Source organism: Eulemur rufifrons, chromosome 7 (assembly GCF_041146395.1).
Source record: "Eulemur rufifrons isolate Redbay chromosome 7, OSU_ERuf_1, whole genome shotgun sequence".
Taxonomy (NCBI): domain Eukaryota; kingdom Metazoa; phylum Chordata; class Mammalia; order Primates; family Lemuridae; genus Eulemur; species Eulemur rufifrons.
Window position 1 is genome coordinate 276,299,261 of NC_090989.1, and position 25,167 is coordinate 276,324,427.

The 25,167-nt window shown below is 54.0% G+C and overlaps 2 protein-coding genes across 4 annotated transcripts in view; one reads left to right on the top strand and one right to left on the bottom strand.

Annotated features, from left to right (window-relative positions):
• NEK6 (NIMA related kinase 6) overlaps positions 1 to 15,315 on the top strand; it is a 90,010-nt gene extending 74,695 nt beyond the window's left edge. For all 3 annotated transcript variants that reach the window (XM_069476769.1, XM_069476771.1, XM_069476770.1), the window contains exons 8-10: positions 3,821 to 3,915; positions 10,585 to 10,698; positions 13,617 to 15,315. In XM_069476769.1, the coding sequence (XP_069332870.1) occupies positions 3,821 to 3,915; positions 10,585 to 10,698; positions 13,617 to 13,727 (320 nt within the window). In that variant the 3' untranslated portion in view covers positions 13,728 to 15,315. The remainder of the gene's footprint in view (positions 1 to 3,820; positions 3,916 to 10,584; positions 10,699 to 13,616) is intronic.
• Positions 15,316 to 16,161: 846 nt separating this feature from the next.
• The window catches only part of PSMB7 (proteasome 20S subunit beta 7), a 59,121-nt gene continuing 50,115 nt past the window's right edge, over positions 16,162 to 25,167 (bottom strand). Inside the window, exons 7-8 of the mRNA XM_069476772.1 lie at positions 19,017 to 19,168; positions 16,162 to 16,400 (exon numbers count right to left, since the gene is read on the bottom strand). Of these exons, the coding sequence (XP_069332873.1) occupies positions 16,289 to 16,400; positions 19,017 to 19,168 (264 nt within the window). The 3' untranslated portion in view covers positions 16,162 to 16,288. The remainder of the gene's footprint in view (positions 16,401 to 19,016; positions 19,169 to 25,167) is intronic.

Here is a 25,167-nt window from a genome sequence, read left to right on the forward strand (position 1 = left end):
CAAGCAGGGAGGGCAGTGAGGAGGCGGAGGGCTGGGGCAGGGCATGGCCAGGACGAAGTGCCGCCTGAACCTCTCTCTCCTGTGTGCCCCAGGCCTTTCCCACAAGCCTGGCGGGGGCGTGGCTCTGGAGCACAGCCTCGGCCTCGGGACTAGGCAGAGGGAGAACGTGGTGATAGAACAGAGGGACAGACCACACGCTCAGGCCTGCTGAGCAGCTGCTCTGCCTGGCCAGGAGGGGGCGACTTAAGCTGGACCTCAAAGGAGCCCACCAGGTGGCAGAGGGAATGACATATGCAAAGGCACAGAGGTGAATGGAAGTGCAGGCTGGGTTGGGGCTGGGGTGGCCGTTGTGGGAGGACCCGGGCTGGGGCCAGGTCTTTTACACAGCCCTGGCCACTCTGCAGGTCATCGCCCCAGGCAGAGTCCTTCCTGTAAAGGCCCAGGCAGATCTAAAATGAGCAGAGGGGCCGGGCGCAGTGGCTCACGCCTGTAATCCTAGCACTATGGGAGGCCGAGGCGGGAGGACCACTTGAGGCCAGGAGTTCAAGACCAGCCTGGGCAACATATCAAGATCCCGTCTCTACACAAAAATAAGAAAAAAATTAGCCGGGCACTGTGGCACACACCTGTAGTCCCAGCTGCTCAGGAGGCTGAGGCAGGAGAATCACTTGAGCCCAGGAGCCGGAGGCTACAGTGAGCCATGATGACACCACTGCACTCCAGCCTGGGTGACAGAGTGAGATCCTGTCTCAAAAACAAACAAACAAAAATGAACAGAGGACAAGCCTGGGGGTGGGAAGAGCTGTCAGGGTCAGCCAGGAGGGGCTTGGCCAGGGGTCTTCTGGGTGCAGTGCAGCCAGACAGTGGACACTGCTGTTCCCCACGACATCTTCCGACCTGCAGGCGCAGCCATCCCTGGCACCCCAGGTGCTGGAATCCACTTAGACTTGTCCTGCGGGTCCCACTGTCACCCGAGCACTGTGCGTTTCATCCTGCGGCTTGGCTTGGACAGGGCCTCCGTTTCACACGTGGCTGTTCATTTGAGTTTTGCTCCCTCATGACTGAAACGTACAAGGTGTTGCCACTGGAAGTTGCGAGTTGCTTTCCCGGTGAAATCTCAGGGGGATCCGTGTGTTGACGGACAGCGCTTCCCCTGAATAGCAGTTAGCCCTGATTTCAGCCGTGAAGTATGCGTATAGAATGGCATGTTGCGCCCATCGTGTCTTTAAGTGATGGCTGCTGTCCTTGTTTAGGGATTAGTGCCATGGAAGGGAGGCTGGTGTCCTGGTAAAGCAGTAATCACATTTTAGATGCTTGAGTTCATGAAGATCATCCCTCTTGGGCAGCCGTCAGTCACACGAGCCGTGCGCTAGGCTGCGAGGAGGAACGGCTCACAGGACACGCACGGCCTGGTAGAGAACGTGTGGATGGATCCATCCACTCTGGGAGGGGACACTCGCGGGGCCCCCACCAGAGCCGTCCTGCGCAGGGCCCTGCCCCAGGGGGCTCACGGCCCGGAGCGCTGCTTTCCGGCGCTGTTCACGGCCCCTCCGTGGTGGTCAGGTTTTGCCTCCAGCTCCAATAAGATGAGAAAAACGACATAATAAAGAGTTCAAAAAGTTAAACTTATTCAGTTTTATAGAGGACTTTGATTTTGACATTATCGATTTTACTAAATAATGTTAAACTGTCTTCTTTTTCTATAATAATAGTGACACTGAATGGTAGTTGGCAAGGTTACAAGTTGCCCATCCTGTGTTTGCCCTGAAATGTCCTTTGCCCATGAAATCCTGAAGCCTGGCCCCGTTGCTTTCTGAGTCTGGCTCACAGAATGGCCCGTTTTCCTCTCAGGGTCCTGGATCCCTCTTTCCTAGTGTCACAGGTCACATCTCAGGTCCGGCCTCTGCCAGGCTGGCCTCCAGCCCCCTACACAGACTCTGCCACGTGATATGGTGCCTCCAGGCCAGTGAAAATGTTCTCTGTGTAGTGATTTTGAAAATCTGGTCCTGGGTGGGGTGTGGTGGCTCACACCTGTAATCCTAGTGCTTTGGAAGGCCACGGAGGGAGGATCGCTTGAGGCCAGGAGTTCAAGACCAGCCTGGGCAACATGGCAAGGCTGTGTCTCTACAAAGAATAACTTTTAAAAAATTAGCTGGGTGTGGTAGTGTGCGCCTGTAGTCCCAGATACTCAGGAGCCTGAGGCGGGAAGATTGTTGAGCCCAGAAGTTCAGGGCTGCAGTGAGCTATGATTGCATCACTGCACTGACAGACTGAAACCCTGTCTCTTAAAAAAAAAAAAAAAAAAAATCCGTTCCTCAAACCTCCAGAAAAGTCATCCTGCAAATGGGCTGATGTCAGAATCTCAGGTTACAAATCCAGATTCCTGGGCCCAACCCCAGACCTGCTAAAGCAGCCTCTCTGCTGCAGTTTTCTCACCTGGTGACAGGGAGCTCGCTCCCTCTCAGAAATTCTCCCATCTTTGCACAGTTCCAGCTCTTCGGAAATGTGCTTCTCTGCCCAGAAAGAGCCCTGCAGGAGCTCAAAGGTCAGGACACACCTCTCCACGGTTTCCTAGGTGTTGGCCTTTCCTGGGGGAAGAAGAGGGAGCACGGGGGCAGGCCGTGCAGTCCTCTGGCTTTCCTCACCACTGAAAACCGTTTTTCTTTTTCGCTTGTGCATCGAGCCGTGCCGCGCGCGCAGTAGAGCTCCTAGGAGCGGGATTGCCGGGTTACGGCGCTGGCAGCGTTCAGCTGTAGCAGGTACTGCCCAGCAGGTTTCCGGGGCAGCCGTACCACCTTGGGTCCCGTCAGCAGTGCGAGAGTTCCAGTTGCTCCGCACATTACCTGTTCTGTTTTTGTAACTTCGGCTTTTGGGTGTGTGGTCATATCTCATTGTGTTTTTAATCTGCACTTCCCTGACAAGTGATGAGAGAAACAACATGTTCCATGTGCCCACTGGCCGTCTGGATATTCTCTTCTGTGAAGTGCTGTTCAAGTCCTTTGCTCATTGAGGAAGGACATTGTTTGTGTTTTACCTACTGATTTATAGAAGCTTTAAAACGTATTCTGTACGCGTCCATTGTCAGGGCTATGTGTCGAGACGATTTCTCCCAGTCTGTGGCCTTTCATTTCTCTGATGAACTGAAGTTCCTCATTGCAGTGAAAGACTCACAAAGCCTTTCTTTTGTGGCCCAGGCCTTTTCTATCCTGTTAAAGAAATCTTCGCCAACCCCAGGTCTGGGCGTGCTGACTGGCGCTGGCCACGGTGGTGGCTACGAGCCCGTCTGGGCTTGAACCCCGTTCCTGCTGCTTTTATTCAAGCCTCTTCACCTGTCTCACTAGGCCTTGGTTTCCCCTTCTGAAAAGTGGGCGTGCCTCCCCAGGGACTGCTGGGAACATGAATGAGATGACACACGTGAAACGCTTGGTCACCCTTAACGGTGGTTATCTTTTCACTGTTGACAGCCTGATCCAGACTCTTTGGGGATTGAGTCACCTTAAAGGACATTTGGTCAGTTGCTCCCCACAGCCTGGCCCCCGGGCAGGTGGCAGAAACACCACCCCCCACTGCCCAGCCCCAGCCTGGCTGCTAGGTCTCTCCTTAACGTCCCCAGCACCCCAGAGGCTCTATGCCCTGCCAGCGTGGGAACCGCCAGTCGGGCCCAACCCTTCATCTGACAGAGGGGACAGGCCCAGAGAGGGAGGGGGGCTGCTCAGAGCCTGGGCCCTGTCTCCCCAGCCCCCGCTCGCCTCCCCTTACCCTGTGCTCCTGCAGCGTGTCCCTGCACGAACGTAAGCACCTGTCCCTTGCCGTGTTTCAGTTGGGACGCCGTACTACATGTCGCCGGAGAGGATCCATGAGAACGGCTACAACTTCAAGTCCGACATCTGGTCCCTGGGCTGTTTGCTGTACGAGGTAAGCCTCTGGCCCACGGCCCGGTGGCATTGGGTGGGACACGCACCAGGGGTCCCCAGTCAGCGCAGGGCTGACCCTGCCAGTTCACGTCCACCCACCTCAGTCCAGCGTGGGGCCCGTCGCAGTGCCAGGCTGGCAAGGTTAGGGGGCTGGACGGTGGCAGGCTGGGCTGTCCCACCTGGGCTGCTCGGATTCAGGAAGGGAGACGGGCCAGAAGCCCACGAGGGAGCACAGCAGGGGGTCTGGCCGCTCAGAGGCTGTGTGCTTGCCCCAGACCCCCAGCCGTCCCCGTTTCCCTGGTAACCACATTAACATACAGATGATTTGTTTATTGTTCATTATTGGCTGATGGACCAGGCCCCCTGCAGGGGCAGGGGACAGAACAGTCACACTTGGCTCATGCCTCTGGATCACTCCCCACTGAGGGTGGCCTCGTTCCTCTGACATGGGTCTCACTGAAGACCACTGCCCCTCCCCCGAGCCAGGTAACTGAGGGTCTGGGAGCACGAGCCACTCTCGGCCTTGAAGCTATTGCAGCCACCAAACGGGAGGGAGGCCTGAGCACACTGCTGTCTCCAAGTTGGTGGCCACACCTTCCCGCCACCCTGCCATAGACCCCCTGGTGCTGGGCTGCCCCAGGATTCTGGCCGTCCTGCTGCACCTGTCCCCCCACCTGTCTTGTGTTGTCATAGTCCTGATAAATGAAACGACAGACAGAAAAGGGCTTTGGAAACCCCCAGGGGCCTTGCGACCCCACGGCGTGGTTTTGCAATGGGAACCTTCTGCTTTCCGTTTCGCTGGAGCGCACGTGGGGTCTGGCTGGGCGCTGTTACGCTGCAAGAGCCTCAGTACTGAGCTGACGTGGCCGGTGCCTGTGCACAGCAGTGGCGCTCAGGACAGCGTGTCCAGGGGCGCCTCGAGTGTTTTGTCGGTGTCCACAGAGATTTCTTTGCCCCCTTGGGACTGTCAACTCGGAGTGTTCACCCAGCCCTCGTGCATGAGCTCGAGGAACACGCTGCCCATGGTGGCCCTCGCGGCCCCGGTCCATTGGCGGTGGGATTTCCCGCGCTGCATCACAGATCGAGACCGTAGGATCAACACTCTGGTCCCTTTGCACGGTCTAAACTCCACGGCGTCTTTCTTTATAGGCCAGCGGCTGCTATTGTAAGAGCAGATATTTCATGTTCAAAGCTTGGCTGGTGCTGTGGCCCTTGGAGCATTGGTGCTTGGGACCCTTCCTCTGGGAGGGGGTCAGCAGACGTGGGTGACCTGCGGCGTCCTCTGGAGGGTCTGAGGGTGACTGCAGCCCGACAGTCAGAGCCCGGAAGCAGGCCGCTGGCTCTTTCCGGGACCCCACAGGGCGTTGCTTGTGGGGGGAGTTCTTTCAGTGAGCACCCAGCTGGCGCGGCCGAGCTGGGAGGCGCCACCCGCGCGGCTGTGGTGGTTCGGGGCGTGCGGACACAGCTCCGCGTCTGCGGGTGGGAGGGGGCTGAGCTGTGCGGCCTCTTCCGACCTGTCTGTCCACGGCCCGGCTCCTGGGTAGGTGTGGAGTCCGGAGTGTTGAGCAGCGAGGGTGGGTGAGCTTAGAGGGGACAGCGGGTTGAGGAGGGAGTTGAGAGGGAAGTCAGTGTCTTTAGCAGCAGGAGAAAAGAGATGAAAGTCAGGACTCTTCACAGCAGCAGGAAAGAAACCTGCTTGTACTGGGTGCCCCACGGCCTGCACATTCATAGTGGCCCCGGGAAGGGAGCGAGTGTTTTATTTTGCCCCAAAGGCAGGAAGACCAAGTGGGCCAAGCTCCAGGGGCATCACTGAGTTACACAGAACTGCTGTGGCACTGGTGGTGTTTGTCACCCAAGATGAGTCATGCATGAGTTCAGGGTCTCTCCAGCCATCCCTCTAGCAGTCACTCCTGCAGGTAAATACTCTGGCCACTGAGGCCACCAAGGCCAGTGACAAAGCCAAGCCCATGTCACGCAGAAGCCCAGCTCTCGCCTGGCTCAGTGCTCCAGGGTCAACAGCCCTGCCCCAGCCTGGGATCTGAACAGGGGATTCAGGCCCACCTCTAAGTGGGCATCGCCACCCAGGTGTCAGGTCCTGAGGGGTGGGGACAGCTGTCCTGGACCTCTCAAGGTGCAAGCAACAGGTGAGCATGGCAGGCGGTCGGGGAGTGCGGTTTTGCCTCAGAGCACGTGTACGTGTGTAGGCAACTCGCACAGTCGTGGTAGCCTGGGTGAGAGACGCAGGGTCTCGGCGGGAGCCCAGACTTTGGTCAGCAGGACCCGAGGTCCGAATCCCTGCCCCAGCGCTCACCCACGGAAGGACCAGCCCCCTCGCCCACGGGTTCCGCCTGCCCGTGTGTAGAATGGGGCCGCAGCCTGCCGTGGAGTGAGATGAGAGTGTCTGAGGGTGCGATGTCCAGCTCAGCACAGGCCCTCAGGCCTGTCCGGGAGCCCACTGGCCTAGTGCGAGCTGAGGGGTTGGCACGTGCTGCCCACCTCTGACAGTGAGGCTCCCACACACTGCCGCATTGCCCTTTTTGCTTTGGCCAGTGGGAAGCCAAAGTGCAGCTCAGCTTCAGTCCCTGTGGAGGACTTTACTTTTTCCTCTGTCGTCACGTGTGTTGTCCCTAGTCCAGATGGTTTTTTCCTCCTCTTTTCCCATTCTGGACTTTATATTTTTGTAAGCCACTTCCTGCTCTCTGTGAACCATGGGGGTCTCCAGACGTCAACAAACACAGGCCGAATGGGCTGACAAGAGCTGTGGGCGTCTCCCCAGGGCTGGGGCCAGGGAGGACGGCAGCTGGTTCCCTGCTCGTGCCAAGCCTTCCGCTCGAGAACCAGCCCTGCAGGGGACAGCCCTGTTCCCTGCCTGCACGTTTGTCTCAGCTGCTCAGAGATAGGTGCAGCGCCAGCCTGCCCGGGTTCCAGGTTGGGCGGCCCCCATCGTGGCACCTGAATGCACGTCTGATGAGGCGGCCTTGAGGCTCCAGTCCCCCGAGCTGGTTTATTTGTTGGGAATTCGGGGCTGAGGCTGGCGGCAGGAGGGACGTGGTATCAGCAGCGGAAGTCAGCAAAGTCAGTCTAGTCTTGTGGAGATCGGCCATCCTCAGGGACAGCGGGTGTTGATCTAAACCTAATGGCCCTGGGCCCCCACAGAAGAGGCCTTGTGTGACTGACATGGCTGTCTGTGGCCAGCCCCTCCCAGGTGACAGGGCAGGGGTCTGCCCTAGGCTGGCACGGGTGGGGGAGGGGAGCGGGTGTTTCCCTGAGGACAGGGAGGGAGCCGCATCTGAGTCCAGGGCCGCGTAATTGACAGGAGACATCGCGCAGTCACGCCTGGAGCCTCCCACTCCGCAGCCTGTGGTGTCTTCCCGGGCGCCAGCCTCAAGAGCTGTGACAAAGCCCCCACCCCTCCAGACCACGTCCGAGGGTTCCTCGGGGGAGCACACACCCGGGTCAGGATGGCGGGGCCTGAGGTGACGACGTACCTGCTGCTCCTGAACCCCAGTGTGGCTTTGGAAGTCTCAAACACCCCCTATTCGTTTCCTATGGCTGCAGTGACAGATTACGCCACAGTTGACAGCTTCAAACCACATGAATTTATTCTCTTACAGTTCTGGAGACAAGAAGTCCAAAATCAGTCCTCCTGAGCTCAAGTCAGGGTGGCAGCAGGGCCGGTGTGTCCTGGAGGTTCTGGGGCAAGTGTGTTATTTCCTCACCTCTGCCCTGGAACATGAAAGGCCCCCTCGTACTGCTGCCCCCGCCTGCCTGCCGCGGTCACTCTCCCTCCCCCTTCCTCTCACGGCGCCACCTGCCAACCCAGCACCACCTCCCCACCTCAGGCACCTAAATTCAATCACGCCTGCCAAGTCCTGTCGCCCTATTTTACAGGTTCCAAAGATTAGGCTATGGACGTCTTTGCGCCCGTTATTGAGCCCACCACACACCCCCTTTCAAACCTGGGCTTCCAGGTGTCGCCGAGGACCTTCTCAGGTCACCTGAAGATGCTGACGTCGACCCGTGGCTGGTGAGGAGCTGCCACAAGCGGCCCTCAGGGCTGGGTGCCCGGTGGCATCTGCCTTGGACAGGCAGCATCAGGAGCAGCGTGCCACACGGCTCGGCACCGCTGCCCTGGCCCCTGGAGACTCACAGGACGTGCAGGCCGGGTTGCACGAGTCCCCTCAGCAGAGATGCCAGAGCACGGCCGCGTCGCAGGCCTAGCGCTTTGTTTTCATTGCCCAGCTCGCCCCGCAGAGGAGCCCAGCGGGCTGCCTGCACGCCGCACAATTTATTTACGTGGGAGCTTGGCTGAGCACGGAGCTGGAGGAATTGGCTCGTCTGGCGCAGCCCCAGGAGCCGCACTGGGGGTCCTTCTCGCAGCAGCCTCGAGGGGCCCTCCTGGGACTGAGACCCTGCAGGACGGTGGCGGGGACCAGGTGTGCTGTGTCAGGAATGGTCTGGATGCCCCGCGCGGGTGGAGCAGGGCTGCCGACCGCGTGGGGCTTCGCCTCTGCTCTCCCTTCAGTCCGGCACGTGCTCGGGTGATGGGGGTGAGGGGCCGGGTGTCTGCGGCCCTCACAGGTGGGAGTCGGACTCCTCCTCCCTCTGACATCTCGGATCACACGCCAGTTTCTCTGAGCCGTCCCAGCGGGGCTGTTGGCTGCATGTCACCCCGGTAACACCAGAGAGAAGCAGCTTTGCATCTGAGGACAGCGCTGAGAGCCGCGGTTCTAACCAGGCCCAGCATCGGCCCCAGAGTCCCCTCTGCTTCCACCAGCCAGAGGCTGCGCGGCCACCGGCCGGGGGAGATCTCGCCACTGGGGTGATCGTCCTAATCCCAGCAGCCCCGAGGTTGCTTCACAGCCCGGCGCCCTGATTCGGGTGGAAGGCCCGTGGCCGGCAGCAGACGGGGAGAGGGCCGGGCTTCTGCTGGAATCTGCACTTACCGACGTTGGAGCCCCTGTTAGCGGGAAGGCTGAGGATGCTGACCCTGTTCAGCTAGAAACCATGTGGGGAAGGTGCTGGAAAGAATGGAGAAGAAGGGAATGGCACTGGAGGGGCTCATTGCCCCCCTCAATTTTCTAGGGCCTTTGGAGTCCCAAGCAGCAAGGTTTGTAAAAAGCAGATCAGATTGGCTTGTTGAAAGGTTGGCCAGTTCCTCTCCCAGGTCACAGACAGGAAGGACCAGGGCCCGTGTCAACAGGACCGACCTGAAATACCCTTTCTGCCCTGAACCGAAACAGTTCCCAGGAAAATCCATCTTCATCCTCCAGCCACAACTCGGAGCACACCCAGATCACCCCGAGTGACCACCCTGGAGTGTCAGCTGCTCTCTGCTGTGGCCACAGCTGTCCTGGGACACTGCCCGGTCAGCCCTTTGCACCCGAGGTTCTCATCTTCCCTACTGGAAATGCAGCACCGTTTTGCAAACCGGACGGTGAAGCTGTTCCCAGTCAGGCCCGCGGCCAGGGCCAGACTGTTTCCTGCAAAGTGGCTTTCGTGGTCCAGATGGGGTCTCACCCCTCCTCAGCGGGCCCGAGCCCCTGGTCAGCGGGAGGAGAGCGGCGATACTGCCCCCACACACCCACCTGAAGGCACCTGGCATGGCGCAGGCACCCGGCCCCACAGGTGCTTGACCCGGGTGTGCGGAAACCCCCAGATCTCCCGGCCCCATTCGGCTGCCTCCCCAGGCTATCTGCACACCCAAGGACGCTGCCCTGGGCCCTTCTAGCGAAGGCAGGCACTTCTCTTGGGGTCACCGGACCTGTTCACAGGGGTGAGCAGAGGACGGATGACGACCAGGAAACTGAAGCCGATGGCCTCGTCCTGCCCCGAGATGGGGCTCTCTGGCCACCAGCCAGGGCATGAGGGCGAGGGGGATTCCTCAGGTGTCCTGGTGCCCCGTCCCAGCCAGAGCAAAGTGGCCCTGGCAGCCTGGCTCCTCAGAAGGGGACCAGGGCTACAGGGACGGAAGGGAGCACTTACCTAATGGCACTTTATTAGCAGGAGGCATTGGGCCATCGTTTGGCAGTAGGTAGGTGACAGTGAGCAGGACTGACAGGAAGCACTTGAATCCCATTAGAGGTTCATCAGCAGATGGGCCCTGCACACCCCGTTTGGAAAGTGCCCCCAGCAGGGGCTGGCCTGGTCGTGACCTCCTCGGCCAGACCTGCACCGGCGGCCGCGGGCCTCGCCTCAGCAGAGGTGGTGTCAGCTCAGCTGGTGGGGCCTCCGCCAAGTGCCGGTCTCGGCCTCCCCATGGGCCTGCGGTTGGGGCCATTTCACAAATGAGGAGACCAAAGGCCAGACACACAACAAGCGCAGGGCTGGGATCCAGGGGGCACTGTGGCTGCAGAGCCAGGCCCCACCTGCCACGTGCTCACGACCACAGACGGTCCTCGAGGGCCGAGGCAGAGCGAGGAGGGGATTGGCCCCCCGAGTGCAGTTGCCCCTTCCTTACCGCCGTTAGTCGGTCACGGAAGCCCTCGCCCCTAGCGAGTTCTCCTGTACAGCAAGGATCGTGTTCCCGCCGCTCCTTTCTGGTGAGTCCCAGCTTGCTCAGGGTTTCCGGGGAGAAGTCCTGCTGGACGGCTACTGCAGCAAGGACCAGAGGTCCTCACCTGCCTCTCGAGTCCTTCTGGCCCTTCATAGCTGTCCCCTCACTTTGCAGATGGCAGCTCTCCAGAGCCCCTTCTATGGGGATAAGATGAACCTCTTCTCCCTCTGCCAGAAGATCGAGCAGTGCGACTACCCGCCGCTCCCCGGAGAGCACTACTCCGAGAAGGTGAGCTGCTGTCGCCAGAGGCCAGGCCCGGCCGCCCACGGGAGCTCCCAGGGGGCAGTGCCCAAACGCCACAGGTGTGGGCCGGAGCTTGGGTTCACTCTACAGGGTGAAGAAGGGAAGCTTTCTGGAAAAGTGATTCAGAGGAGGAAGAGCAAATGAATTTTGCTGAAAAAGGGGGTTTCCCCAATAGTGGGTGGGTGCCCCTCCGGCAGGAGCCAGCGGGGGCGGGCTGACGTGCCCGTTGGCACACCGCTGTTTGGCACCCAGCTCCGTGCTGGAGTGAGGCTCACGGCTGCAGGTCCCAAGGACGTGCTCCTTGAGGCAGCAGACCCTGGGACCAGAGAGGGAGGCCCAGCTCCCCCATCCCACTGCTGGCCGCCGCTCTGCTTCCGTGATGGGAAGCCTCAGCGGCGACTGGTCGGTCTGCTTTCTGTTAACAGGCCTAAGTCACACCTTGGGTTTGTACTTCCAACATTTGACACTGGGTGCAGGGGCTGTGGACACAGACTCCAAAAGGTCTGGCATTGGGCTGTGCCAGTTACTAGCTGCGTGTGACTGTCATCTTCCTCAGTTCCACCATTTCAAAGATAGGGCTAGTATATATTAACATCTCCTTCAGGGATAAAATCTGAGGATGAAAGGACAGGTTTCATAGCTCAGTGATTAAGGGTGCAGACAGACATAGATTCACATACTCCCTTCCCTGTTCCTGGGCGAGTCACTTGACTTCCCTGAGTCTCAGTTTCTTCATTTGTAAAATGGGGTGATACGAGAATCTTCCATGCCTCAGAACTAAGGTGAGGCATGTGACGTGCTCAGTCGAGCACTACCATCAAAAGTAGCCCCTGGGCCAGACACGGTGGCCCACTTGCATCCAAGGTGCGCAACACAGCAAGACTCTGCCTCAAAAAGAAAAGTAGCCCCTGGATATAGCACAGGGCCTGGCTCAGTCAGTGCTCACGAAATGTCATCTGTTATGTTTATTTCTGTTCAAGGCCGATGCTAGTGGGTGTGAGTCTGAGGCCTTCCCGGGCCGCCCCACAGGACCACAGGCCATTGCCTCATGGTAACAACAGCTCATTGGGGTTTCCTGTGTTGAATCCTCCCCTCACCCCATTTTACTATAAGGAAACCAAGACACAGAAGGGTTAAGGACCTTGCCCACGGTGACATAACTTGTAAGTGGTGAAGCAGGACCTGAACCCAGATGACCAGTTGGGGGGAGGCTTTGGAAGGAGCACCCTTGCCCAGGCCAAGCCACAAAGGCCAGATCTCGCGTGCGGTGGTGACCTTCCCTGGCAGCCTGCCCTGCTGGCTGGCTGTGCGGTGCCGTCCGCTCTGGCCTCTGCCTCTGCGCTTGCCAAGCTCCCATCCGCACCCTTGGAGGAAGTATCTGTGCTCCAGTACAAGCAGGCAGGAAAGGAAAAACTAGTTACCTGTCCTCACAGAGTCAGTCGCTGCCATTCACTTTTTCCTTTTCTTCTGTTTAAATGTGGACTTCTGTCCTGTTCAGAAGCAAGACGCTTAGAGCCAGTCACACCTTTGTGCTTCAGTTGCCAGTCTCTAAAGGGGAACCGTCGTCTCTGCCCACAGCCCCCCTTCTGAGTGCGCGGCTCCATCCTCAGGGGCTCCTGAGCACTAGCTGTCACGGGGCAGCATTGCCAGGCCCCATGTCCGGGAGCGAGGGGGCTACTGACGAGCCCCTCTGCAAACCCCATTCTAAAGTTCTGTCACCTCTTAGAAATCAAGACAAGACACTATTATTTTTATTTCTTGATTTCTGAAACTTTCAAATATGGACTTATTGCCAACTGTGGTCTACTCCTAAATGAGTGGTTCAGGTCCATGGACTTCACCTGCATCTGGTTTCCATGGGTGTTTTAACCTGTTAGAGGCCAACCACAGGTACCGTACCCTGAATACTGCAAGCTTCAGAGAAGTACCGTCTCATCCACAGGCAACCTCAGACGCCAGGAGCGTCGGCAGGGTGCAGGCTGGCTGCCATCCTGGGCTTCCAGTGTGGGTACAGCACTGGAATCCCAAAAAGGCACACACGGGTTGGAGGGGAGGCTCCACAGACCAGGTAGCAAATGCCTGATCCAGAGGATCCCTCGTTTGCAAGAAGCCCAGGCCCCGGCCCCCTCAGCCTGGGCACTGTGCAGTAGCCGCCGCTGGGCCTCCAGAACACCTGGAAGGCGGCCACGGAGTCCACCTGAGCCCCCTCTTGCTCAGGACCTCCCCTCTCCCTGCTGCTGCTACCTCGTGCAGGGCCAGGCACCAGCAGCAGGTATTTAAATGAAAACCATTGTGAGGAGCCTGTGATGAAAGTTAAGATGTAGGCTTTTTAAGGTCATTATTTTAATTACCATTAAAATAATTGGCACTCTGGCTATCAGAAGAACAGAGGCGATCAGAGGCGCAAGGCACCCCTCCCCCACGGAGGCGGGAGCAGCCTCGGTGTCTGTAATTAAAAGCGCCGTCTTTCATGAGCACAATGGAGAGGCCAGGGGGTGGACAGACTGCAGCCCTGCTGCATGTTAATGCACTTATTATGATCAATAGGCCCTTTCCTTGAGTTCTGTCCTCTGCTTTGGGCATCTGTGTGAGTGACAACAGAGACACAAACAGACTTGCCCAGTGGTGTGGACAGTTGAAAGTTCAAAGTTATTTGGAGGTGACCATTCTCAGGGTCTCCAAGTGTGGCCTTTGGGGCCAGACAGGCCTAGGAGTGGTTCTGGCCATCTCTTGGGAGCAGTGTGAGCTGTTACCCTTGCTTTTCTTCACCTCTAATGGGGACACTAGGACAACCCAACCTAGTCACTGTGAGGATTAAGTGTGTTAATGCAGATAAAAGTGCTGAGCGTGGAGCCTCTACAAGGCGGCCTTCTTAGGAGTTCACAGTGTTCTCTCCCTTGCAGTTACGAGAACTGGTCAGTATGTGCATCTACCCCGACCCCGACCAGAGACCTGACATCGGATATGTGCACCAGGTGGCCAAACAGATGCATGTCTGGACATCGAGCACCTGAGCAGATGCACCGCCTTACCGAAAGCCAGCACCACCCTGCCTTGAGTCGTCTTCTCTCTGAAGTGGCCACCTGGTAGCCTAGAACAGCTAAGACAACAGGGTTCAGCAAGTTCCCCAAACGGGGGCCCAGCTTTACAGCAGATGCTGAATGCAGAGCAGCTGGGGGGAGGGGCGCTGATGGTCGATTCAAAAGTCCTTTCTTTATAGTGTTGTGGACAATCTCAGCTGGGTTCACAAGGGTAGGTGGTTCTGCGAGCCACTGAAGGCCCCCCCCCCCCGCCCCGTATCTGGATTGTAATGTGAATCTTTAGGATAATTCTTCCAGTCACCTGTCAAGGTTTATGCTAATAGACTTACAGGAGACTGTGTGATTTGTGTAGTGAGCCTTTGAAAACGGTTAGTGCCAAGTTCAGTTTAGCTCTTACTATCTTTTCAAACAATCAAGCTGTTGTGCTTAATTTACTCTGTTGTAAAGGGATAAAGTGGAAATAATTTTTTTAAGTAGAATGGAGATTTTGCTAATATTTTTATCTACGTTTTATAACTTGATGAATGACGATGAGGAGAACCCAGTATCTGGCACAGAACTTCTCGAGGCAAACGGTGTTTGAAGCCAGGAGTGTTTTCCTTGCAGCCTGGTTGAGCTCAAGGCCTGATCAGTGTTAAGTTTTCTGTATCCCATGGAAGGAGGACACTTAAGGGCTCTGTCCTCAGGCTGTCCTTTACACATTCTGGTTCTGCACCGTCCTAGTGTGACTTTGGGCAAGTTTCTTAGCCGTTTTGAGCCTTAGTTTCCTCATCTGTAAAATGGAATTAATAGTATCTACCTAGCATTGCTGACAGAATTTGAAATAAAATATGCAAGTTAGCTAACACAATGTAGAGGACCCCCAAAATGGCAGCCACTCACTCCTGCCCAAAACTGAAGTCCACAGACTGTATAAGTCAAGAATTAAAGTACAACTATAATATGTGTAGGAAACCAGAAAATGTGTTCATTTATTTCTTGTTCCCAAATAGGATTAACTGTGAAGACTAATTTATGAATGTGAACTTAAGAAACCTCTGAAGGAAATAGTTTGAATTTTGTTTTTCTACTCAAGTTAACCCTCAATGGTCTACGCTGTCGTCCCTGACCAGATGACAGTTTGGCCCTCCAAAGAGCACCACTGGCGTCCTGGGCAGGCGCTTCCTGACACTCACCTGGCTGCCTACAGCAAACCCGCTGACCAAGCCTCCCTGCGATGACCCCAGGCTGGGCCGCTGCTCTGCTGCCGCGTGTGGACTCGGTTCTACTGTGACACTGTCGGCTCGGGGGACTCTCCAGATGCAGCCTGTCCTCTGTACTTGTTCTCCATGTTTGAAATAAAACGGGGTGAGGAGTTACTTCTGTGTAAGGGTACAGGTCACGAATGATTTTAAAACAGCTTTGGAGACTTTGCTCTTAAACCAGTAGATACAAAACTTTAAAAGTGTCAGCAGCACAAATTCTTGAAGAGCCTTTCAAAACACAACTTCGCAGGCCCCAGACATTGAGTAATCCAGGGATTATTCTTTAAGCTCTCCAAATAATTTTGATAGTAATCAGCCAGCCTTCTGCCCTCAACAATCCCATTGTTCTCCCCAGCCCACTCCTGCCAGGTGTGACAAGGGACACTGGCCTGAGAGCGGGCGCCCCTGAGTGGTCTCTGGGGGAGAACCAAGTCCCTATCTCCCCTGTCGCACTGACCACTGAAAGCTTCTGATTCCAGACAGGTTTTTTTTCCCAAATATTCTGCTTGTGGCTCTCAGAGCCCCTAGTGTGTCTCCCCCGGGCACAGTGAGCCCCAGCACGCAGGTGGACTCACGCTCTCCACGCCGCCCACCTTCTACGCCGTGAGGAGAAGTTGTCTAATTGGACGCTCTAGAGGCATTACAATGTCAACCACTCACCAGGCCTGAGTGTTAGTGAAACGATCATGTCCTAGTTATTAAAAATCAGCAAACCCCGAAAACATTCCTTTGATTTCCACAGAACTGGCCACAGTGGAGTCCACCTGCATGCCTTCTCTTGGTACTTAGAACTGAGTCGGCCTTGAGAACTTGAACTTGGAGATTCTCTTTGACATTTCTTTCCTACTTTGCTGAGGTAGAAAGCTGTGCTGCACTTAACACCCTATTTAAAGAAAAAAAACACCAAAACAAACATCAAACCTGAGGCCACCCTCAAAGTACGTTGGCAGGAGGAGTGGGGAGACATGTCCATCTGAAGAATCAAAGTAACCCACTCTGACTTCTGGCAATAGACGAAGCCTTGTCCATTCTCCGGAGGGTCACGTTGCCTTTACACGCACATGAACCTAGACTGGTACTCGAGGAGGATCACCATTCTGAAAGGGAGGCCAGGTGAATGGGCTTTGGCAGCCAAAAGAAAAACTCCACACAGTCCCCAGACATCAGCCACCCAATTCGGTTTTCATTTTATTGAGTTTCATTCAGCAAACACCAGCCAAATGAATGTCATACAGGGGGCCTCAGATGCCCAGTCTCCTACAGCAGTAGCCAGCCACCCACTATCACCCTTCAGGAAGTGTCCATCGTTTGGACTGTTTCTTCCAGCACCTCAATTTCCAGGGTAGTGACTTTTTCAGTGAGGACTGCAGTCGTCCCTTTCTCACACCTGTACCGGCCAAACCTAGCGAGAGAAAAACAAACACGGAGTTAGGATTCCCCTCGGGGCGCCAGAGAGGGCCGGAGAGAATGAAAACATTCAGGCAGGCGGTAGGCAGGCTGGCCTGGAATCCTCATGCTCTTGATCCAAGCTCTGTGCTGGGGGGTGGGCGGCAGAAATGTCCCCAACGCTCACTTTCCTCAGCTCTCACGCACTGTAAAATGGGGACCACTCCAGTGTCTTTCCCCACCCTCATCCTGGGAAACACTTGGTCACTGCAGCCAACAGGAAGCAAATCCTTTCGTGATTGTCCTTTTGTGCAGCAGCAAAATGACTTAACTATTACCTCACACACTTCACAGATATCTGCATCATAAACAGCATAAAAATGATCTGCAGCCAGACTCTGGCCTTGTCATTTTAGACTACTCTCAAGACTCAAGGAAAGAGAAGTAACTGTCCCCTGACGACACTGGGACATACCCAACACCATCTTTCTTGAAGTGAATCCGACAGGTTTTTCTGAGCACAAGACAGTCTGTAAGATACATATTGGGACTGTTAATTCTCACACCGGGACAGAATTAGGATACTGTCCAACAGATAAACCCAACAGTTCCTCTAGTCTGGGACAGTATTTCTGTCAAATTGGCATGACTAACAGAAGGCTGCTGGCTGTGCCACGACCATCCGGAAAACCAATCTCTCAAATGGGCACTTGGGCTCAAAGAGGGAGCCGGAAGCAGAAAAAGCAGGGCAACGTACAGAGTTCAATAGCAAAACCGGGAGCTCAGGAGGCTTGGACACACTAGGAGCCTCTTCACCACCCTGGGTGACAGTGGCTGATTTTAACAGCATGCAGGGAGGGCTTCTACCTTAAGCAACAGTGGATCGCAAGACAGGACCGCGTGGGACTGAGAGAGGCGGCAGCAGGAATCAGGAAGGCAAGGTCCACACTAGCGCTGGGCATGGAGCACGTGCCTAGGCCCATGGCTCTGCCCCGTCCACGCTGGGAAAGCATCCCCCTAACCCAGGCAGCACCCCACCAGTGGTCACCGGCAGAAAAGATGACCGCGAGATTCCGGAAAGTGGGGGCACTGTTGCAATACCCTCGGCCCCAGGGCACCAAGGGGGGGGAACAGCTCCACACACAGGACAGGTCACTGCACACCTACCACACACCCAGCACCTTCCACATCACCTCACTGAGTCTCCATAACTAGGCACGAGGTGGTTGTATTTCTGTTCTCATGTGTATAGTCTCCTTCACAGCCGAGTAGCCCATGTCCCCAGGAGGTGAGATGTGTCACTGCTGTGCTCTCTTTAGGACAAGGACTCTAGCACTGAGTATGGGTTCCCCAGACAATCATAAACGTGATTTCTCAAGGCTCAAACATGGCTTCAAAATCCTCACCCAGGACTCTGTTCAGTCCTCCCTCCCCCATCACCTCGTCCCCACGGGCTTGTTCAAGTCCTGCAACATCTTGCAAATAACCTGGGGAGCAGGCCATGGAGGGGTATGTGGCACCCCCCGCACAGCTCTGGGCCTGAAAGGTGGCTTCCCTTTCTGCTAAAGGCGCCAGGGACTTGGTGGGCTCGTTAGAGGTGCCTATGGTCTAGGCTCTGTCATTTCAAAGACAGGAAGATTGACTTGCCCGAATTCACCAAGCCAGCCACTGACAGGCCCCAACCCCGGGCCAGAGCTGCGCTGCCCCAGCCCTCAGAGCGCGCCGACCCTCCGCAACGGTGAGTGCAGACTGCAGTGAATGCCTGCTGGTTTTCAATGTTCTGTTCTTGCCTTGTGAACGGCTCCTGTGTGGGGGATTAAAGCAAGCATTCCAGAAGGTGATGTGTGCTGTCCTCTGGGCTGGCCGTGGGGCTAAACGGGAGGTGGTAGAATGGATGAACACTGCTGCGCGACACTCAGGCGACGCAGCTGGAAGCAGAGCTGGGGATGGCGTGCTGGGCAGCTCCGGCTCCCGGCGGAGGTCGGGAGCCCCGGGACAGTCACGCAGCTACATGCCCCGGAGGCGCTGCAAGCGGGAGCTGCTCATCTGCACACACACCAGCCACCAGGCTTGGAAGCCTTCCAGTTCTGTTCAGCAAATCAACTAGAACCTTCTCCCACCACTCTGAGCCTGGGACTACGGGCCTGCACAGCATATACCACAGGCTAAATGGCATGACTCCAGCATAGCAGGCACCAGTTAGCTCCCAAGGCTAACTCTGGGACACACTGCTTTGTAACCTTTTAGGAGGCTTGGAACACTGTGAGGAAAAGCTATTGGCTGGCTGAAAAATGCACCTCCTCACAGAAGTCAGGGGATTCTTTAAGATACTGGAGAAAGGAGAGCAGATGATTGACACCTTGCCTCCCTCCCTCCCAGCCCAGGGCTCTTTCCTGGGCCCCACTCCCTCTCTCCCATCAACATCTTACAGATTAGATGACTTCCCTGCCCCTGCCAGCGGCCCACTATCGCAAACCAAGTCACGACTAAAGGGCAGTGGTGTACGGCTGACCTGGGAATGCTGGGTTTAGTCACCGTGGGAAAGAATCAAGAAAACTCTGTCCAGATGCCGTGAGATATCAAGGCTGGCCACAAAGCCAGGGACACAAAAAATTTCATCTCTTTCACTTACCTGGTCCCTTTCTTGTTGGGCACTGAGTACGGGCGGAGAAAATCCAGCTTGCTCTTGCTGATGACACAGAGATCAATGTTGCTTCCAGACCCCAAGTCATTGAAGATGCCGGCTGCAATGGCTTCACTCACCAGCTTCTTGGCCTCCTCCTCCTGGGAAGGAGAAGGGCAGTGATAATGTCCACAGCCGGACTGACACGCACAAAGTGCTCTCACAAGCAGTGCACAAAATCACCTGGGAGGCAGGCACTGTTTTCAATGCCCATTTTACAGATGAGGAGAAGACCTCACAGTACCCTCAATGATTTGCCCGAAGTTCCTCGGCCAGGGAGTGGGGGATCCAGGCCTTTCAAACCCTTTATGCATGTGCTGCAAAACCAGCAACTGTGGGCTGACGGAAAGCGTTTATCATCTAAAACAGAGGTTAGTAAACTTTTCCTACAAATGGCCAGGTAGCAGCCAGGCGTGCTGGCTCATGCCTGTAATCCCAGCACTTTGGGAGGCCAAGGTAGGAGAATCACTTGAGCCCAGGCTGGCAACACAGCAAAACCACATCTCTACAGAAAATAAGAAAACTTAGCTGGGCATGGCGGCGTCACACCTCTAGTCCCAGCCACTCAGGTAGTAAATATTTTAGGCTTTGTGGACACACAGTCTTTCACAACTGCTCAACTCTGTCACGGTAGCACAGAACAGCCACAGACACTACATAAACAAATGGGTATGACTGTGTTCCAGTAAAATTTTATTAACAAAAACACACAGGGGGGCAAGATCTGGCCCAGGGACTAAAGTTTACTAACCCCCTGATCAGAAATATCCAACAATGGCTGAAACATACTTCCTGGTGACATAATGGAGAAAGTCAGTATCATGAGGAGGGAAAACTAACACCAAAACACAACAGTTCTGGGGAAATGCTGGCAGAGCCACGGGTGGGCCCTCTACCCAAGAGAATCTAGCTCCTCCTACAAATGAGCCTACAGGTTCACGGAAGTAACTCGTTTCTTTCAATCACTCCATCCTTTGCTCCGCTTATGAGAAGCAGGTCCATGTCCCCAACTGTTACTGGTGAACAGGTACATTAATTCCTTTCTTATCCAAGAAGGTCTATCACGTGCCAAGTCCTGTCCTAGGAGCTACAGCTGCAGAGATATATGAAGCCTCGAAGCCCCTTCCCTGCTGGGGGCTTAGAGTCCCATGGAGACATGAGACCCAAGTTAATTACAGGGTGAGCAGGGCTAAAGGGTGACTGAGAAGGGGCTGCAGGAAGACCGGCCGGTAGGCAGAGCTGCAAGGCAGGCTGACGGACCGCTGCACGCAAGGCGCTGAGAACGCAGCCATGACGCAGAAGGCAGGCAGTGAAGGCAGCGGCGCCGGACCTGGGGCTCTTTATGCAACAAGGACAAAAATGAACCACCCTCCCAAAGCAGGGAATCTAACCTGTGCTGCAGCTCCTTCCCAATGCACCGGGGCAGGAGAGTCCACAAACATGCAAGGTAAACTACAGAGCTCATCCAAGCTCCCTGCCCCAAATCCAGCCTGAGATCCTCACAGGGCTGATTCACTAACTTCAAGTTGCGAGAAAATCTGAGCCCACACTCAGGGCTCCTGCTCCTCTGCCTGCCCCAGCCAGACTGGGATTCCAGTGACGCAAGCGCCCTCTACAGACTCAGAAGGATAGAGACGGTCCTGCAGGAAGCACCAACCAGCAGCAGGGGTGAGGGATTATTTTGCCCTTTATCCCCCAGGTTTTTTGACTTCCTGAGTGGCACCTATGGGGAGGCCAGTGAAGCCAGTTCTTCTCTTGTACGTCTACAGTCCTGTAAGATTTCATTCAAACAGGATCCTCTAATTAGGAATTCTCTCTTGGGATTCTCGATGAACTGTAAGACTAAAAGCCTTCCCAGAAACCAGTGAAGGTGGAAGTAAAGAAAGCATCTCAGATAAGGAACTGGCTGCGACTGACACTACCCTACAGACCACAAAACCAACCACTACTTTAACAAATGCAACCTATTTCCAAGCTGTTTCCCTTAGCAGACGCCGTAGGTGTGTGCACACATGCTGGAACCACCCTGCTTATTCCCCGGTTCCCAGCCTGTCATCTCATCTCTTCGCTGCCATTTAACTCTTTCCTCTGCTTTGTTTTTCTCACCACTGCTGCCGTTCTCTTGAGCCAGCCGAAAGGACCTCGTGGACATCACAAACCCTGCTGGGAGTTCTCAGGACTGAAGATGAACATTCCCCAAATGATTTTATTTTGGGGAAATGGGAACAGGGGAAGATTCAGAGGAAACTGAAATATATAAATGATACTAGACATGCGCATCTAATGTCAATCAATTCAACTGGGCAGAGATACCAGAGTGCTGACAGTGCTACACAAGATTACCGGGTATTCTCCCTCTATTTTGCAAACATTCTATAATGTAAGCAGATAACTGATAAAATATGCAAATTTTGAAATGTATTGTTTTGATTTACTCATAAAAGTATCACTGTGCTGTTATGTAAGTGTAAATAAAGGCTTTTAAAAACTCCAACCACCTTGTGAGGTGGGTCCTGTGGGAAACGATGGCCCCAGGCCACACAGCCATAAACGGTAAACAGTGAAACAGGCCCATCGGCAGCAGAGCCACACCAGACCAGCTCACAGGTAACTTTCCTTGGGCTGGCAGCGCCCCAGAGTCTGCCTGATTCAAGGCGTGTCACTCACTCCCTGTCCCCAAAGATCCTCAGAACCTGAGCAAGTTCAAGAGAAGGATGATGGCGAGTGTCAGTTTCTCATTAGGGCAACCAACCAGCAGCTCCTCTGAGGGTCGCTTTCACTGAGGGATGGGGAGCACAGACTACCCTACAGGGCCGCCTTCACTCTCAATTTGGTTGGGATAACGTTTCTACAATGTAATGTCGGAGATCAATATTAAGACCTAAGGCCTTATTGCGCACGCGCGCGCGCGCACACACACACACACACACACACACACACACAACCTCACCACCAAAAACCCCCAAAACACAAAGAGGCTGGAAACCACGAAAGGCTCTAGTGTGTACCCATTACTCACATCATTAATGTCTTCAACAAATATTTGTAGAGACCTACTATGTTCCAGGAACGGCTTCGTATGTTGAATACTGTCTTTGACTACAGTATTTCCATACACGGAATTCTAGACACATATGCAAATGTGTTACTGGGCATATTCATACTGTGTTTTCTTTATAGTGGAATTTCACAATTAAACAACTTTTGTCTTTAACATGTGCTACCAAATATTTAAGAAAACTATCTAGAAAAACCATAAACTGAAGGCGAGAGGTGGGGAAAACAGCACATTTTTATCTGTCTCTGGCCCACAATAAATGTAGGAAGCGCCGCCACTTCCTGTCCATTTCGTTCCCCACAGGGAAACCGCACCTCCTTCCTCTGGAAGACGCGTGGTGAGCTGAGTCCTGGGCAGCATCTGCCTGCGGACAGCTGCTACAGAGGGGCCCGACTAGGGCCCTGCAGAGCCTGCGACCCCAGCTGGTCAGGCCCAGGTGTGACGCCCTCTCCCACTGCCAGAGCTGGCGTCCTTCCCCAGCCAGCTGCTCACGGATTTACACTGCTAGTCACAAGGGAGCTCAGATTCAGTGTGTGGGTGGACAGCAGAACTTATCCCAGCTACTAGGAAAACAGCCCTCCAGGCCAATGGCAGCTTCCTTTAAGATGCTCAGCCGAAAGATCACCATGACACTGGTGACTGAACACCAGTTGGGGGTGGACCCAGGTTCAAGGTGATCTGGCAGATGTGGAGGCAGACAGACTGGGTTGGAATCCCCAGTCTCCTACTAACTGCTGTGCAACCCTGGGCAAGTCACTACACCTCTCTGAGTTTACTCTCCTACTCTGTGATATGATAAAAAGTCCTACCTCACAGTGTTGCTGCAATAATTAGAAGTAAGGTACAGAAAGCACCTACTACAGTGTCTGGATCACAGCTATTGCTAAATCATGGTAACTTAATAAAGCAAGCCAGAGGGCTCCTAAAAACACAAGTTATTGCTAAGCAGTGACTGCCTGTACCAAAGCCCAGGCCAGAAGGAGGAGGTCCAAACAAACCTGCTGACAAACCTCCACACAGTGCCGTGGAGAAGTTGCTGTAATAATTAATCCGAGCAAAAAGCACACTCCCTAAAAGTTCAGAGAATATAAAAGGAACACTTCCTGCTTTATGGCTACAAAGACCAAACTAACTGGGAATATCAGTCCCCCGGGCCACCCCTGCTTCTTAAATGAGATTACAATAAGAGTGATGTACTGTACTACAAGTCAGCTGTGACAAGCAGCACTTTATAGAGCTATCTGTTTGTCTCCATCACTGCATCGCACAATGTGTCCCTGGACTCCAATGTGCAGCTCCATTTACCGCTACATGACAAATGGGCAGCACTTGTAAAAGGCACAAAGAGGTCCACGTCGGCCACGTAATGGTCACCACAGCTGTACCCGAGTGCTTGAGGGGACAAAACAGACCCCCAAGTTCATTAAACTGACCAGTAATGGATCTTTCAAAAAGTGCCTTAGGAATCATACAGAAAAGGCTAAAATAAATAACTCAGCATGGAAGGCTAATCTGAAATGGTGTTTGATAAATTATTTATAACACAGGCGATTGTCTGCATTTAATATTGGAGCTACTAGTAGCATCTTTAAAAGATGATTTATGTGTTGTAATGCTATTAAACTTTATATTGGCCCACTGCTAGCTATAAAGTCTGCTGAGATTTAGAGAATGAGTTTTAAACTGTCACTGCAACATCATAGGAGATGGAGACTGTATTAAATCTTTACTTTAAGCCTGTTATCTAGAGAGTTGCATTTTGTAGACACTCACAAACTGATAGATTACCTCAGCATCCACTACGGTGCAGGTCCAAAATAGTACTGCAAAGTAACTTTTTCCACATTATTCTCGTCTACAGCTACAATCGAATTTCTCTTCTCACTTAAGTGATTTTTACATTGGGAATGTCACCAGAGGAAAATGTAGGTGCGCCAGCGAATGGGCACCCTGGACAGTTCAGCATCAAATTAATAATCTTTAAATAAACCCTCTATATTTGACTGTTCAGTTCTGCATGCTGAACCAGACTTTACTCACGTCGGAGGCAGGCCAAATATTAAATATGCACATGACTGAAAACCTAACGGGCTATTTTAGACACAGCTTTGAAATGTGAAAATATATGTATATGGCAAGTCATTTGAAACAATTGATCTGTAACAAAATTTTTAAAGAATTTAAAAATAGGCCGGGCGCGGTGGCTCACGCCTGTAATCCTAGCACTCTGGGAGGCCGAGGTGGGCGGATCGTTTGAGCTCAGGAGTTCGAGACCAGCCTGAGCAAGAGCGAGACCCCATCTCTACTAAAAATAGAAAATTATATGGACAGCTAAAAATATATATAGAAAAACTTAGCCGGGCATGGTGGTGCATGCCTGTAGTCCCAGCTACTTGGGAGGCTGAGGCAGGAGGATCGCTTGAGCCCAGGAGTTTGAGGTTGCTGTGAGCTAGGCTGACGCCACGGCACTCACTCTAGCCCGGGCAACAGAGTGAGACTCTGTCTCAAAAAAAAAAAAAAAAAAAAAAAAAAAAAAAAGAATTTAAAAATAAATTGATTACTTGCTGGAAAATATATTCTGTTTATGTAGCTGAGGAGCTGGCATGGGGGTGGAAAACAAAGAAATATTCAGCCTTTTTCAAATAAAGAACCGGGCTGCCCTGGCTCCACCATTTTTCAGGGCGTCACAAAAGTGCCCCTTTGCCACTCGGGAGTCAGTCACCTCCCCCTTTGCTTGCAGGGAATAAGACAAGGACAGCATTGTAGCCGAACTCTCACAACTTTCATCAATTTCCCTATTTGCTACCGGATCTACATTTAGCTCCGTCCAGTTCCTAACACTCTGTTCCTTTATCAACAACTAAGGATTTAACTCAGTAAGAACTGAAGCCTGGGAGGGTTGGGGAGATGCTGGCCCAAGGATACAAAATTTCAGTTAGGAGGAGTAAGTTCAAGAGACCTATTGCACAACGGGTGACTACAGTTAACAACAATGTATTGTATTCTTGGAAATCGCTAAGAGTAGATTCTAAGTATTCTCAC